This window comes from Chiloscyllium punctatum, chromosome 9 (assembly GCF_047496795.1).
Source record: "Chiloscyllium punctatum isolate Juve2018m chromosome 9, sChiPun1.3, whole genome shotgun sequence".
NCBI classification, from domain to species: domain Eukaryota; kingdom Metazoa; phylum Chordata; class Chondrichthyes; order Orectolobiformes; family Hemiscylliidae; genus Chiloscyllium; species Chiloscyllium punctatum.
Window position 1 is genome coordinate 58,469,415 of NC_092747.1, and position 16,343 is coordinate 58,485,757.

At 40.8% G+C, this 16,343-nt stretch overlaps 1 protein-coding gene across 1 annotated transcript in view; it reads right to left on the minus strand.

The window, feature by feature from the left end:
* Positions 1–16,343, minus strand: part of LOC140481693 (uncharacterized) — a 156,644-nt gene that overhangs the window by 38,961 nt on the left and 101,340 nt on the right. The window contains exons 19-20 of the mRNA XM_072578268.1: positions 5,395–5,563; positions 1,075–1,143 (exon numbers count right to left, since the gene is read on the minus strand). Of these exons, the coding sequence (XP_072434369.1) occupies positions 1,075–1,143; positions 5,395–5,563 (238 nt within the window). The remainder of the gene's footprint in view (positions 1–1,074; positions 1,144–5,394; positions 5,564–16,343) is intronic.

Genomic DNA, 16,343 nt, shown 5'->3' on the forward strand with positions numbered 1-16,343 from the left:
CCACACATTAAGTAAATGGGAGCTCAGCCTCTGTGCAGTAATTTTAACTCCTGTGAAAGTTGTGGGAGGGAGAGGAAGGGGTAAGAGATTATCTGTGAAATACATTAGTCATGGTCAAGGACCCTTACAGTTGGTAGGAATCCATGATTGAAGGCGAAGATTGAACAAGAAAAATGAACAGGAAAAAGCCCATGAGAACGTTTACTCCAGATAGGTGTGAGAGTTTACAGATCTGAAGTTGATAGCCTATCCACAGAAATGGAGACAGAAAATTTGAAGAAAGACAAGGCAGTACTAGAGGTGAACCAGGTGTTAATGAGAGAAGGGTAGAACAATGTTAATGAGATTTTCCATTCAGGGTGAGAACAGGAAGTGACACTGATATCCTAATCAAGTACAGAAAATGGAGGTTGGGGTGTAAGACTGGAAAAATGTATGTTTAACATAACCCACTAGAAAATAGGCTATAGCTAGTACCTGTGTGGGTATGCAAAGTATCATCTTTTACCTGGAGGAAAAGCAGGGAAAGAGCATACATGAAGAAAAGGTTGTTCAATATGAGAACAAGTTCAGCCAGGCAGACAAGGGAATAATGTATCTGATGTTGGTTCTGAGCTCCACTGATTTCACACTTATCTTTGTATGTTTAAATCATTCTCATGATTTTCCTGGTTCAAATTGCTCAGTATCATTCAGCCCATTCAGCTACTGAACCACCAAGGAAATCTGTCATTCCATTTTCATGTTGAAAGTCAGCTAGGCATTGTTTTAAGTTGTTAATGTGCATTGTGCTAACTTCTCTAACCAAAGATCTGTTCCACATATATGACATAGCAGTTACTTTGAGGAAAGAGAATTTTCCAGTCTGGGTGGGACTGTGAATGTGGTCAAATAAATGATCACTTCCCTAGAAAATGATTTATTATCTTTCAATCATTGCGTTTTCAACATCCATATGATGAAAATAAATTGAACACATTTTACAGCCAGCATTACAATAAAGGTTAAAATACCATTAGAATATTTGAGACAAAATAAAAGCTCCATAAGTTACGACTATTTCTTCATACTTACCAAGTCTTGCTTCAATTGTTTCATTTGTAGGGCTTATCATTTCAGGTTGTACTTGATTGATTATTGTCTCTGAAACAATCAATTCAAAATGTAAAGATCTCAATCAAAGATATCCTATATGCAACTACAAATGTGCAGGAGTACAACTATTCAATTCTGGTAAATGATGACAATAATTTTGAGATGCTATAGAGTCATTATATCACAGAATGTTGACAGCACAGAACAGCATCACTTGTACATATATTGGCTTGTGCTTGGAGATTATAAAGCCTAAAATGCTCTTGGACCTGAGATGATGTAATCAGTTGACAGTGCAGCAGAAAGGGAAGGAACTCCAACAGGATCTGAAAATGTCAGGTCCCCAATATTTGCCTAAAGGTTACAAGGGAGTTGGTGGGGTCATAAATGGCTAATGGGGGAGTTCTGCCTATCTTAACAAAGAGCCATCATTAACATACTGTAGTGTCAGCTACTCAGCATTCTGACAAACACTTAGTGAAGAGAAAACACCATTGGCGAAAGCCTAACTGAGGGTGGGGGGAGAGTTTGGAAATTGGATGAAGATATGATTTGGTATTGTCTGCAATCATGGAGAGGAGGGAGGTAATCACAATGAACCTCTAAGGCAATGTCCTGCTATCCATCTCCACAACATTGGTGACTGACACATGCACACTGGGTTAGGAATACCTTCCACACATTTTACTCTCTAAATCTCCTCTTTGATCTTTTTCCATTTGTTATAGATAGTATAGCACCCAGATTGATACCCAGTTCTTCACCCAAAAGCAGCTTCTGCTCTGTCTCTTCCCAATCTTTCTGTGAGTTTCAGTTATTGGGATGGCAGGTTACCAGAGCCATGTAATATTCTCCAACTGAGTCATGCTGGAGGTTAGCAGTAACCAGTCCTCTACACCTCTTTCCTCAGAGAGGATCCAAAGGTTTTTGGAACCCACATATTTCAACCTTGATGAAGAGATTTGGATGGTTTTAAATTTATATTTTACCTTTTTTTCAATAAATGTTTATATACATATCATGCATAAGTGCTCTGTGCTCTTTTTGTAGGTTTAGAAAATTATGTAAAACATATTATAGAATCAAAGATGAAGTAATAAAATAATTTAGAAATACATTTTATTGTCTTAAGACACTTTAAGAAAAGCACATAAATAGAAATCAGTGAAAATTTATGTCTATGATGTATTAATTTCAAATTTTATATGTAAGACATACCATTCAAGTCCTTTCCTAAGTGCATTTATTCCCTTTTACGGAAAGGTAAACATTGTCCTAGGTATTTCTAATGATGGTATTAATAGCTGATTATTTATGACAGAAACATGACTTGTCTCCTTGTTGTAAGAGATGTCCTTTGCTGATAGTTCATTCTGTTGGGATGTCTTTGGTTAGATATGCTGCCATCAATCCCTGTCATTAATACTAATCCACTGGACTTACTCATATTAAGTGGCAGCATCCAAGGAGCACCAAAATCGACGTTTCGGGCAAAAGCCCTTCATCAGGCAGTCATTGTTTTTACCACATTGATTTTAACCCTACTGCAAATCCTCTTGCAAGATGCCTGCCTTGAAGAAGTTTTCCTCCTCTCTACAAGAATCTCAGGGAGTCCCTTTCCCACTGCAACTACTCTATGCTACTCTCTCCCCACCCCCACCCTCCTCTAGCTTATCTCTCCACGCTTCAGGCTCACTACCTTTATTCCTTATGAAGGGCTTTTGCCCGAAACGTCGATTTTGCTGCTCCTTGGATGCTGCCTGAACTGCTATGCTCTTCCAGCACCAATATTCCAGAATCTGGTTTCCAGCATCTGCAGTCATTGTTTTTACTCATATTAAGTGGTCAGCAATTAACCAACAATAAGATTTCAGCAGAAGATGCATGTATTTAGGTAATGAGAAGTAGCTTATTACATAATAACTAAGGTAGCAAGTTAGATTAAGACTGTTATGATAAAGTAAACTTCAGAAATTTAATACTGTTCTTGGATTGAAGGAATCAGCAATAACACTGTTGAGCAAAAGGACAAACTGTTATTCAGCAACTGAAAGCAATTAGCCATGCATGTGAGAACGAGGAGTCGAAGATACATATACATAACTGTTTTAGCAACTGTTTGATAATTGGCTGCCTTATACCACAAGGATAAATGATTGCCCTGCAAAAGAATTTAAGAAATAGGAAAGGTTTGGAGGGATATGGGCCAGAAGCAGGCAGGAGGGACTAGTTTAGTTTGGGATTATGGTCAGCATGGACTGGATTGATCGAAAGGTCTGTGTCTGTGCTGTATGACTCTCTGACTCTATGCAATAATCACAGGAAAACTGGCAGTCAAGGCCAAATGTAACAAGAAACACTAAAGTCACTCCTGATAAGGAGACAAGCTATAGATTTGATACCTCCAGAGGAGTTGTCAATATTGTGGATAAAAGAATCTAAAGGAGCATCAATAATGTCACACCATAAACTTGAAAGAGAGAAGACTGTATAAGAATTCAACTCTGGGATTCTTCAGCAGTAAAACTTTGAAGAACAACACTGCACAAGGATCAAACCCTAGACATTCAGAGACAGATGATGTTGAATGAAATTGTAGTTAAATTCCACCATTAATCAGGTAATAACCATGTTGAGTGATGAGGTTTAACCTGCTTATTTGAGGGTCTGATTTTGGTTGCTACATGCAATAAGGTTTAAATTATTGTTTCAGTATTTGATTATCTATGAGATTTCTTAGTAAGTAGTCAAATTAAAGGTAATTTATGTTAATTTTACACATAACACTACTTAACTATATTACACTTACTAAGAGACATTGATACCTTCTAAAGATACCAGGTTAATCTCAGGTCCATGGGTGTTAACAGTGGAGGTAAAATTAACAGACTAGAATAACGGTCACAGACAATCAGAACACACCAGCTCCTTGCAGAAACAATCACACCTGGATAGAGCTATACAAAGGCTTCAAAGTTTACCCTTTCAGGCCAATTGTCTTATTCAACTCTTCTTTACCACTCCTGTAGCCTGAGTACTTAATAGATTCCCTTTATCTCCCTCAATTCAGCAGAACCTTTACCTAATCCCCAACATGTGATTCTACTTCGACAAAACAAACTCTTCTCAACTTATGGATGGTAATGTATCGGAAGGAAGGCAAAGGAAACGTTTTGTGGACACTCTGAAGATCTTATTATGAAGGGAACAAATTGACATTGGTGTTTAGGAGGATATTGCCACAACTGTGATATGTGATGATGACTCATTGAACAAGCTGCAAAATGTTGGAAATTGACTGTAGAAACTGCTTTGATGAAGTAATACAATTGAAAGGAGAGACAAAGCAGAATCCTGACTAGAGAATCCTCCTTTCTCTATGACAACTCACACCCTCTCTGCCCAAAGACCCCAAGAACTGGTCTGCTGAGTCACTGGAGGACACATCAAACATGGAACATGACAGATAGTATCCTCATTTCAATGGACAAAGAAAGCAGATTCTGATCTTTAGCTGGTATTTTTTATATATATGTGTATTTTTTAAATTTCTCAGTATGGTTGATTTATGGCTGTATTGTCTCCCATTCAAATAAGAACAGTGGAAGTATGTGTGTGTCAATTTCACTTCCCTGTTTATGAAAAGTTGTAGGAGTGCCTTCCACCAGCTTATCCCTGAACAGTTTCTCATTCTCACTCTTGCCTCTTTGAAGATCCATTCTCTGTTGTCCAACTCTCAATAGCATCTCCCTCTCTCTTTCTTATCGCTCCCTTCCATCATTTGCAAGTTGGATGATATGCAAAGACCATAACATTAAGGCTCCTGTCTCCTAAAGATCACATTACTTTGTGAATATAGAGTAGATGCTAATGTTGTGGACCAGTTAAATGATTACCTTATTTTTAAGATCTCACATATGCACAAATTAGTGCTGGCATGCATTTTAGACAAGTCACCAGATATCAAAAATACACAAGAAACAAAACTAATTTTGTTGTATATTCCAAATTACCTAAATGTGTAACATTGTATTAAGCAAATTTATGCACATAACTATTCAGATCACATTCCAAATTTTACTTGAATCATCCTGTTATATTTTCCAACTTCATCACACAGCTGAAGAAGCAGACATCCTTTCACCTATGTCTATGAGTGCTATTCTTCCACCAATTATACAAGTGCAAAAGTCTGTCCTAAATTAGTTCTGTAAAACATGCCATACTGTACAAAAATCTACTTTCTTAGTTTTGCTAGGAGAAAGAGTTGAAGACTAATATGTTGACCAATTGACCTACCTTTCATTTTTAATTGTGTTGTCCTTGTTACATTATATTTCTTCCCAAGATACTTGTATTCAAGTTTACACGTGTAATATCCAATATCTTCATTGTCTGCATTGTTGATTGTCAGTTTATTGTCATTACTAAAATATTTTTTATTGTCAATTGTAAGAGGGATACAATCCTGAAATGGAAAGCAATGGTTTAAATTCATGTAGCCTCATCTTTAAACTATCAGTCATAAATATATTTTTGGTTGTTAGCAAATTTATACCCAATTTGTACATAACTTACAGGCTGTGGGAAATTAAACCTGGATGGTAGCAATAATCAATGTTAAGTAATGTAATGAGCTGGAAATAAGGCTGTTAACTAAACTAACTGACTACTTTGTCATAATGGCGATAGACCATTGATACAATGGAACCCTTAACCACATGCCATGTATTATTTAGCCAGGAGAGAACCTTCCAGTGGAGGTGGAAAGTATTTGATAGCCTGTTTTTCAGGAATACACACCTGACCAGACCAGGCAAGCAGGACTCAATTGAAGGAGGGGAGCAATATCAATGGTGGTTTTCACTAAAGGGGGATCAACATGAAAGAAAGATTAACAGAGTGCTGGCATGGCTGAAAGTGTAAAGTAGGGAATGGAGTTTAAAAGGATTGATTGTTGGAGGCAATGGAATAATCCTGTGGAATCTAGGGAACAAACTGGGATTCAGAAAGAGGAATAATGGTCATGGAGCAAGGGAGAAAATTAAGAGTGAGAGCTGGATATTAAGGGCAGGTAACACAGTGGGTAAGATGTTGTGTCAGGCAGGGAGAAAGAACTAAACTAAATGAGAAGGGTGTGATAGTTACTCTGGGCATAGAGATTTCAATGGGAGTGGGATCTTTCAGAGCAGGATCAGACAGGGACATGGTGAAAGGGCCAATAATCAAAAGGGAGGGGTTTGGTAATGGACAAAGAAGGTAGGGGACAAAAGGAGAATACCATTGAAAGTTATGATGAGGTAGAGAGAGTCCTGCCAAATCTAGAGTTCCCTGTTATCCAGAGGCATACAAGGCAAGAAAAAGTACAAAAATGCAGAGAATGACAATCACAAGAAAAGTAATATTTCAGGAGGCTTAGAGGACTAAAAGTGGTGATATCAAAAAATATTGTTTGGGAAAATGAAGGAAGTCAAAAGGGTGCTTTTATTGGTACATGTTGAAAACAGGATTGATTGGACGTATCAGAGATGTACATGGTAACTTGTGTATGAATGCTGCAGCGATTTTAATGAGTAAGTATTTTATCATTGCTTTCACAAAAATTTGTACAGCCATTCTAGGTAAAGGGAATGTGAAAGACCAGATAAAAATAAGCAAAATGTGAATATATGCATTGGAGGGACGAACCTTTCTGAGAGTGGAATAATAACCAGCCCCAGATGACTAGTATTCTAGACTCATAACAGAAACCAGAAGGAACCAATAGGTGTTTGAAGGATAATTTTCCAGTCCTTACTGGATGCAGGTGATGTATCAGAGAATTGGAGATCTGCACTTGTGCCACTATTCAAAAAGGGCGCAAGGAAAATGACAAATAATTATAAGCCTGTCAGTTTGACCTCATTTGTGAGCAAATTACTGGGATCAATGTTGAAAAAAAAGATTAACTTGTACTTGAAAAGGCAAAAGTTCATCAGAGATAGTCAGCATAGTTTTATTGAGGGTGGGTCATGTCTTACCAATTTAATTGAATTTTTGGAGGAAGTAACAAGGAGGATTGATGAGTGTAGTGCAGTGGATATTATCTACATGCATTTTTGTAAGTAATTAAACAAAGCTCCATGTGACAGACTGGTCAGAAAAGGTAAAGCCCAGGGGAAAGTTTTGAGTTGGATCCAAAGTTGACTCAGTGACAGGAAACAAATCTAAATATTGATGTTTCTTTCAGTTTCTAGTGGTATTCCACAGAGCTGAGTATTATGTCTCCTGCTGTTTTTGATGTATGTCATTGATTGAGACTTAACTGTGGGAAGCATGATTGGCGGAGTTGCAGAAGACACAAAAATTAGTCAGGTAGTTGAGAGTGAAGAAGATGGCTGTCAACTACAGGATGACGTTGATGGTTTGATGAGTAAGTGGAAAATGGCAAATAGAATTCAAACAGAGGTGTGAGGTTTTGCATGTGGGTTGGGCTAACAAAGCAAGGGAATACAGAGTAATTGGGAAGCTATTGCATACACCTCACAGTGTATGTCCACAGGTGTCTGAAGGTGACAGGACAGGTAGGAAATAAAACAAATGGAATGTTTTTGTTCATTGGAACCACCTATAACGCTGTTTAGGCCACAGCTGGAGTTTTGTGAACAGTTCTGGTTACCACATCACAGGAAGGCCATAATTGTTGTGGAGACAGTACAAAGGAGACATCCAAGACTATTACCAGTGGTTGAAAATTGTAGGTATGAGGAAAGATTAAATAGACTGGGATATTTTCATTAGAACAGCAGAAGTTGAGGAGTGATTTAATTGAGGTGTAGAAAATAATGAAGGGGCTTGGATAGTGTGAAAAGGGATGATTTGTTTCCCTTAATAGAGAGATCAGTATCAGAGATAGATAGATTTAAGGTGACTGGTAGAAGAATCAGAGGGGACCTAAGAAAAAAGACATTCTTACCCAATGGGTGGTGAGTACCTGCAATTTGCTGCCAAGTTTGTTAGTCCGGTTGGAAAGCCTCAACTGATATACAGGGAACTGAGATCTGCACCTGAAACTTTGTAACCTATAAGGCAGCAGCCCAGCCACTGGAAAGTGAGAAGAGTTCATTCAATTTGGACCAACATGATACACTGAATGAGCTTTTTCTCTCTGCTGTAAGTTTGCTCTAATTCTACAGGTGATAGAAATGGGGTGGAGTGGTAACTGTAAATTGTGTGGTTGCATTAGGAGGCTTGATGTTCAGCATGTTACTGGATTTAGTGTTAAATTCACAGGAAAGTAATGCTTACAGACATTGACCAAAATTCAAACAAGACATTTGTGCCAGTGCACAAAGGAATTAATTGGTAGCTTAACATTCTCATAATAGTTCACATTTATTGTGACTCTGATTGTTTCAGCTTGTTAGGAATCTACCTGAAGTTAGACTAATAGATTCCAGGGTGATTTAAAACTTAGCTGTTCATAGGAAGCTAGATAGCTGTTTACTTAAAATGTCCTAGACTACCTATTCAATGGAATGCTAGGAAAGAGGGATTCCAGGGTGATCATTACTAATAAAAGAGTCTAGGTTTTGCCTACATATCCACATACTCTGCAGAGAGTAGTTTAATTATCTTGCTTTGGCGAAGTTCCTCTTTCTTAAGGAAGCTACTGCAGTAGTCCTTCCCCCTTCACCCTAATATTAGGGGCGATACAGTGGCTCAGTGGTTAGCACTGCAGCCTCACAGTGCCAGAGACCTGGGTTCGATTCCACCATCGAGTGAGTGTCTATGTGGAGTTTGCACATTCTCCCTGTGTCTGCATGGTTTTCCTCCAGGTGCTCTGGTTTGCTTCCACAGTTCAAGGACGGGCAGATTAGGGGGAGGCCATGCTAAATTGCCCATAGTGCCCAAGGATGTGAAGGGTAGATGGATTAGCCATGGGAAATGCAGAGTTATAGGGTAGGGGGAGTGGGTCTGGGTGGGATGCTCTTCGGATGGTCAGTGTGGATTCGATGGACTGAATTGCCTGCTTCCACACTGCAGGGTCTCTACAATCTAGGTGTACTTACTAACCAAAATGATGGATTATTTTCGATGAGCTTCTCAACCAGCACATGTCAGATTTTACATGGTAATGCGTGAAAGAAAACATATCAAAATAATCAAAATTCTGCAAACTAGGTCAGCCAAGGGATAAAATCTGTTCTTTTCAGCCACCAAGAGAGTTCTGAAGGTTGTGTTGGTTGCCTCCGGCCAAGGTTAAAGATGGCTCCATCAGCAGGAGAACGATTTAGGGTTAAAACAGGGTAGGACTGAATGGGGAGTTGTGGTGCTCCACCTAGAAACCATGTCATCAGTATTGGTGAGAGAACCTGAGGAGATAAGGCTGAAATTAAACCAAAGAACTTTTTTTATAATAATGTCTAGATGGTTAACTGAATCACTTGCAAATTTGTTAAGTAAGAAATTGATTCAAGGTCAACTTTATGGAATTGGGAGTGATGTGAGAGGCAGGAATATTGATTCATGGGACAAGGCCATCAGTACTCAGGAAAGTGGGAGCCAATCTGTTGGGATGGGTTGCACTTAAACTAGGTTATCCTGGCAAATTGATTAATCAGACTCACACAATTGTTACGATGCATAAGGAATCCATTCAGCCTATTATGTCTGTACTGGCTCCGCGCATGTTAACTTAGTGCCTATCTCATGCTCTTTCACTGAGACCCTGCATAAGCATTGTGGTAGGAAGGCTTTTGGATTGACGAAGGAGGGCTGGCACTGTTCAGGGGAAGGCAAGTTCAAAAGCAATAATGGCACTGCTGAGCAGACGAGTCAATAAAGAAAGGATCAGAAAGGCATATACAACATATTCATATTAAAAAAATGAAGTGATAGAGCAAAGCCGGTCGGGAAGGTAAGTGATTGTTATTAGAGTGGGTGTGTTCTAAATCCCAGGTCCTACAAAGTAGGGTCTCCCTCCCTCCCTCCTCCTCTAACCTTAATTAAGAGTCCACAGACTTGCCATAGGAAGAGGGTCTAAGGAAGTTTAGATCGAAGAGTGAGGCTTCAGCTCAGGAATCTTGATAAGGAGGTTGAGTAAAGAGATTACGCCACAGTTGAAGAGGGTGAAGACATGACTGCTCAACTGGTTCAGTGCGCTACCTGTTTGATGTGGCAGGTCAACGACTCTGGTGTGTCTGGCTCGTATATGTGTGGAAAGTGTGCGCACATTCAGCAATTGACCGAGCATATTGCAGCACTGACAAAAGAACTCGAAGACCTTAGGCTCATCCGAGAGAACGAGATCTTTCTGGACAAGACCTTCAGTGATGTTATTACACCAATCATGCCAGAAGAGAGCAGAAGAGTGCAGACGTTGAGGAAGGCAGAGAGGAGACAGGTGCAAGAGACGCCGGGAGAAGTACCTGTCAGGAACAAGTTGAAGCTTTTGGAAACAGTAGAGTCTGATGACACTGCCAGTTCGCAAGGCGGCCATGTTTGTCAATCAAAAGTTGCCGCAGAAGCAGAGCGGAAGAGTCGGACATCGCACAGAGCCGTGGTAATAGCGGACTCCATCGTGAGAGGAACTGACCGGGGTTTTTGTGGCAGCAGACGGGATTTAAGGATGGTGTGTTGCCTTCCTGGTGCTAGAGTGAAAGACATCGCGGACAGAGTGCAGGACATCCTCAAGGACGAGGGTGAAGAGCCCGAGGTGGTGGTACATGTCGGCACAAATGATGTCGGGAAGAAGAGGAGGAACATACTACAGCGGGACTTCGGAGAACTAGGAAGAAGGCTAAAAAGCAGGACGTCCAAGGTGGTTATCTCCAGTTTGCTTCCAGTTCCTCGGGCTAGTGTGGCCAGAAACCGGGAGATAATGGACTTGAACGTGTGGTTGGGGAACTGGTGCAGGAAGCAAAGTTTCAAGTTCTTGGATCACTGGGGTATATTCTATGGTAACCATAAATTCTACAAGAGAGACGGCTTGCACCTTAATAGATCAGGGATCAGCATTCTGGCAGGCAGGTTTTCTGCTGCAACACCGCTACATTTAAACTAAGTAGCGGGGGGGGAGGGGACAAGCTGGATGTTTAAAAAGGAAATTGAAGGGGTAGTTAGAACAAGAGAAGTCAAGAAAGACAACTGTATCAAGGAGGCAGAAAACTGGAAAAGGCATCATGCTGTAAAGTTGAGTGAAATAAGGGTTGAGGGGAAGGGTGAGAGCAGTAACAAATTAAAAATTCTATATATGAATGCACGAAGCATTAGACACAAGGTGGATGAGCTTGAGGCTCTTTTGGAAATTGGCAGATACGATATTGTGGGGATAACTGAGATGTGGCTTCATGGGGACAGGGCCTAGGAAATGAATATTCAAGGCTACACGTGCTATCGTAAGGACAGACTGACGGGCAGAGGGGGTGGGGTGGCCTTGTTGGTAAGGGAGGATATTCAGTCCCTTGCGCGGGGGGACCTAGAGTCAGGGGATGTAGAGTCAGTGTGGATAGAGCTTCGAAACACTAAAGGTAAAAAGACCCTCATGGGAGTCATCTACAGGCCCCCAAACAGTAGTCTGGATGTCGGATGTAAGTTGAATCAGGAGCTGAAATTGGCTTGTCGCAAAGATGTTACTACAGTTGTTATGGGGGATTTTAACATGCAGGTAGACTGGGAGAATCAGGATGGTATCGGGCCTCAAGAAAGAGACTTTGTGGAGTGCCTCAGAGATGGATTTTTAGAGCAGCTGGTGCTGGAGCCGACCTGGGATAAGGCGATTCTGGATCTGGTATTGTGTAACGAACCAGAATTGGTCAGTGACCTCGAAGTGAAGGAGCCATTGGGAAGTAGTGACCATAATACAATAAGCTTCAATCTGCAATTTGAGAGGGAGTGGGTACAATCGGAAGTGACAATATTTCAGTTGAATAAAGGGAAATATGGAGCTATGAGGGAGCAACTGGCCAAAGTTCAATGGTGCAATACCTTAACAGGGAAGACCGTGGAGGAACAATGGCGGATATTCCTGTGTATAATGCAGAAGTTGCAGGATCAGTTCATTCCTAAAAGGAAGAAAGATCCAAGGAGGAGACATGGGCGGCCGTGGCTGATGAGGGAAGTAAAGAAACATATAAAGTTAAAAGAGAAAAAGTATAACTTAGTGAAGATAAGTGGGAAAACTGAGGACTGAGAAGCTTTTAAAGAACAACAGAGGATTAGTAAGAAGGAAATACGCAGAGAAAAAATGAGGTACGAAGGTAAACTGGCCAAGAAGATAAAGGAGGATAGTAAAAGCTTTTTTAGGCATGTCCAAGGCAAAAAAATGGTTAGGACAAAAATTGGGCCCTTGAAGACAGAAACAGGGGAATATATTACTGGGAACAAAGAAATGGCAGAGGAATTAAATGGGTACTTCAGATCTGTGTTCACTGGGGAAGACACAAGCAATCTCCCTGAGGTAACAGTGGCTGAAGGACCTGAACTTAAGGGAATTTATATTTGCCAGGATTTGGTGTTGGAGAGACTGTTAGGTCTGAAGGTTGATAAGTCTCCGGGACCTGATGGCCTGCATCCCAGGGTACTGAAGGAGATGGCTCGGGAAATCGTGGATGCGCTGGTGATTATTTTCCAGAGTTCAATAGAATCGGGGTCGGTTCCTGAGGATTGGAGGGCGGCTAATGTTGTGCAACTTTTTAAGAAGGGTGGGCGGGAGAAAGCAGGAAATTATAGACCAGTTAGTCTGACCTCAGTGGTGGGAAAGATGCTGGAGTCTATTATAAAGGATGAAATTATGACACATCTGGATAATAGTAACAGGATAGGACAGAGTCAGCATGGATTTATGAAGGGGAAATCATGCTTGACTAATCTTCTTGAATTTTTTGAGGATGTAACTCGGAAGATGGACGAGGGAGATCCAGTGGATGTAGTGTACCTGGACTTTCAGAAAGCTTTTGATAAAGTCCCACACAAGAGGTTAGTGAGTAAAATTAGGGCGCACGGTATTGGGGGCAAAGTTCTAGATTGGATAGAGAATTGGTTGGCTAATAGGAAACAAAGGGTAGTGATTAACGGCTCCATTTCGGAATGGCAGGCAGTGACCAGTGGGGTACCGCAGGGATCCGTGCTGGGACCGCAGCTTTTTACAATATATGTAAATGATATAGAAGATGGTATCAGCAATAACATTAGCAAATTTGCTGATGATACAAAGCTGGGTGGTAGGGTGAAATGTGATGAGGATGTTAGGAGATTACAGGGTGACCTGGACAAGTTAGGTGAGTGGGCAGATGCATGGCAGATGCAGTTTAATGTGGATAAATGTCTGGTTATCCACTTTGGTGGCAAGAACAGGAAGGCAGATTACTACCTCAATGGTATCAAATTAGGTAAAGGGGCTGTTCAGAGAGATCTGGGTGTTCTTGTCCACCAGTCAATGAAGGCAAGCATGCATAGCAGGTCGTGAAGAAGGCTAATAGCATGCTGGCCTTCATAACAAGAGGAATTGAGTATAGAAGCAAAGAGGTGCTTCTGCAGCTGTACAGGGCCCTGGTGAGACCACACCTGGAGTACTGTGTACAGTTCTGGCCTCCAAATTTGAGGAAAGACATTCTGGCTATTGAGGGAGTGCAGCGTAGGTTCACGAGGTCAATTCCTGGAATGGCAGGATTGCCTTACACGGAAAGACTGAAGCGACTGGGCTTGTATACCCTTGAGTTTAGAAGACTGAGAGGGGATCTGATTGAAACGTATAGGATTATGAAAGGATTGGACACTCTGGCAGAAGGAAACATATTTCCGCTGATGGGGGAGTGCCGAACCAGAGGACACAACTTAAAAATACGGGGTAGACCATTTAGGACAGAGATGAGGAGAAACTACTTCACCCAGAGAGTGGTGGCTGTGTGGAATGCTCTGCCCCAGAGGGCAGTGGAGGCCCAGTCTCTGGATTCATTTAAGAAAGAATTGGATAGAGCTCTTAAAGATAGTGGAGTCAAGGGTTATGGAGATAAGGCTGGAACAGGATACTGATTGGGAATGATCAGCCATGATCATATTGAATGGCGGTGCAGGCTCGAAGGGCTGAATGGCCTACTCCTGCATCTATTGTCTATTGTCTATTGTCTATTGTCTATTGAAACAGATGTTAATGGGTTTGATCTCAGCCATTACGAAGGCATGCAGAATAGGGAAGTTTGAAAAAACTGACAGGAGAGTTTGGAGTTACATTTCACTCAGAAGTCTGAGACTTAGTGTGTCAACATGTACCTTTTACATGCATGTTCGAGTCTGGATCTATGGATATTGATGATAGAGGTTCCAACATGTCTTTCATCTCAGGGCTAATAGGAAATCTCTCCTAATCTTGTTGACTGCTGTTGGCATGTGGTAGAAGGATTTGCAATTTGATAGTCACCAGCACACATCTTTCCCATTGGAGCTGTCAGTCATCCGAAGACTTAAAGCACTCTTATTGTCTCTTCCAGTTGTGCCCATTTCACATCCTAAATTGGGAGGAGCTCCAGGGGTGAACTATTAATTCTGCATCCTCAAAGGTTTCTTCCTGTGTCTCATCCAGCCAGGTCATTTTTTTCAACCCAGTATTCAATGTGATGACAGGATCAAACACTTGAACTACAATTTAGCATATTATATATATCTGACTGAAGGTACAAAAAATAAATTCTGGAAGCATTGGGAACTAAGGGACTAGTGAAAATGGGAAACATAAGGATGTTTGTACTAGAAAAGATTAGGACTTGAGAAGTAATGGAACTAAAGCCAAGAAACCTACTTAACTTCATGACTTACACGCAAAGGTACTAGAAGATGTAGAGTATTGAGGAGCCCTAGCAACATTAGAGTCAATAGAAATCAGGGGAAAACTCTCCATAGGTACAAAGTTGTCGGAGGTTGGTCATTGCAGTTTCAGAGAAGGTCTTCAGAAGGCCCTCACAGTGGTGTCCACAGCTGCTTCATCAATGACATTCCCTCCATCATAAGGTCATAAGGAGGGATATTTGCTGATGATTGCACAATGTTCAGCACCAGTGGGACCTCCTCAGACACTGAAGCAGCCTATGCCTTAAGGCAGCAAGACCTGGACAATATCCAGGCTTGGGCTAAAAAGTGGCAAGTAACATTCTTGCCACACAAATGCTAGCCAAAGACCATTTTCAACAAACGACAATCTAACTATTATCCATTCACATTCAACAATGTTGCCATCACTGAATCTCCCACTATCAATGTCCTGGGGGTTACTATTGTCTAGAAATTGAATTGAACTAGCCATTTAAATACAGTGACAAGATTATGTCAAAGTGTAGGAATCTTGCAGCAAGTAACTCAGTTCCTGACTCCCCAAAGTCTGTCCACCAGACACTTGTCAGGACTGTGATGGAATACTCCCCTCTTACGTGAATGAGTGCAGCTCCAGCAATATTTAATAAGATTGTCACCATCCTGGACAAAATAGCTCACTTAATTGGCACCATATCCACAAACATCGCTCCCTTCACAACCAACACTCAGTAAAAGCAGTGTATACTATGTAATAATTTACCAAGACACCTTAAACAGCGCCCTTCAAACCCACATTTACTTCCATCCCGAAAGACAAGGACAGCAGGAATGTGGGAACATCACTACCAGCAAATTCCTTTCCAAGTCATTCACCATTTGGACTTGGAAATATATTGTTTCCTTTGGTGTTGCTGGGTCAACATCCCTCACTAATAGCATTGTGAGTGCATCTATAGCAAAAGGACTGCAGTGGTCCAAAAAGGCAGCTCATAACTAGGCTCTCAAAGGTAACTAGGTATGGGTAGTCAATGCTGGCCCAGCCAATGACACCAACATCCCATGAATGCCTTTTAAAAAAGCTCTGATATTAATCCTGATGTGCCGGTGAATTTTTAAAAATATTTTTAATAGAAACCTTTTCAAATCTTGTACAAAATATCTATATACAAAAAAGAGAAATACCAAAATACAGAAAAATAGAGGCAGTACAACAATATCATATGGCAATACTATTAATAATGATCTACCTACTATTCTGCCAGAACAAACATATCTACTTAACTTAAACTAAACTACAAACAAATTGAATAAAAATTAAATTAGACCAAATTCAAATTAACTTAAATTAGATTATATCTCACTACTTTATTCTATTTCACTCATCACACCTCCACCAGTCATTGTACCCGTACTCTTTTCCCCAGTCTCCCCGTCCCACGGCCCCATGGGCATTCAGACTG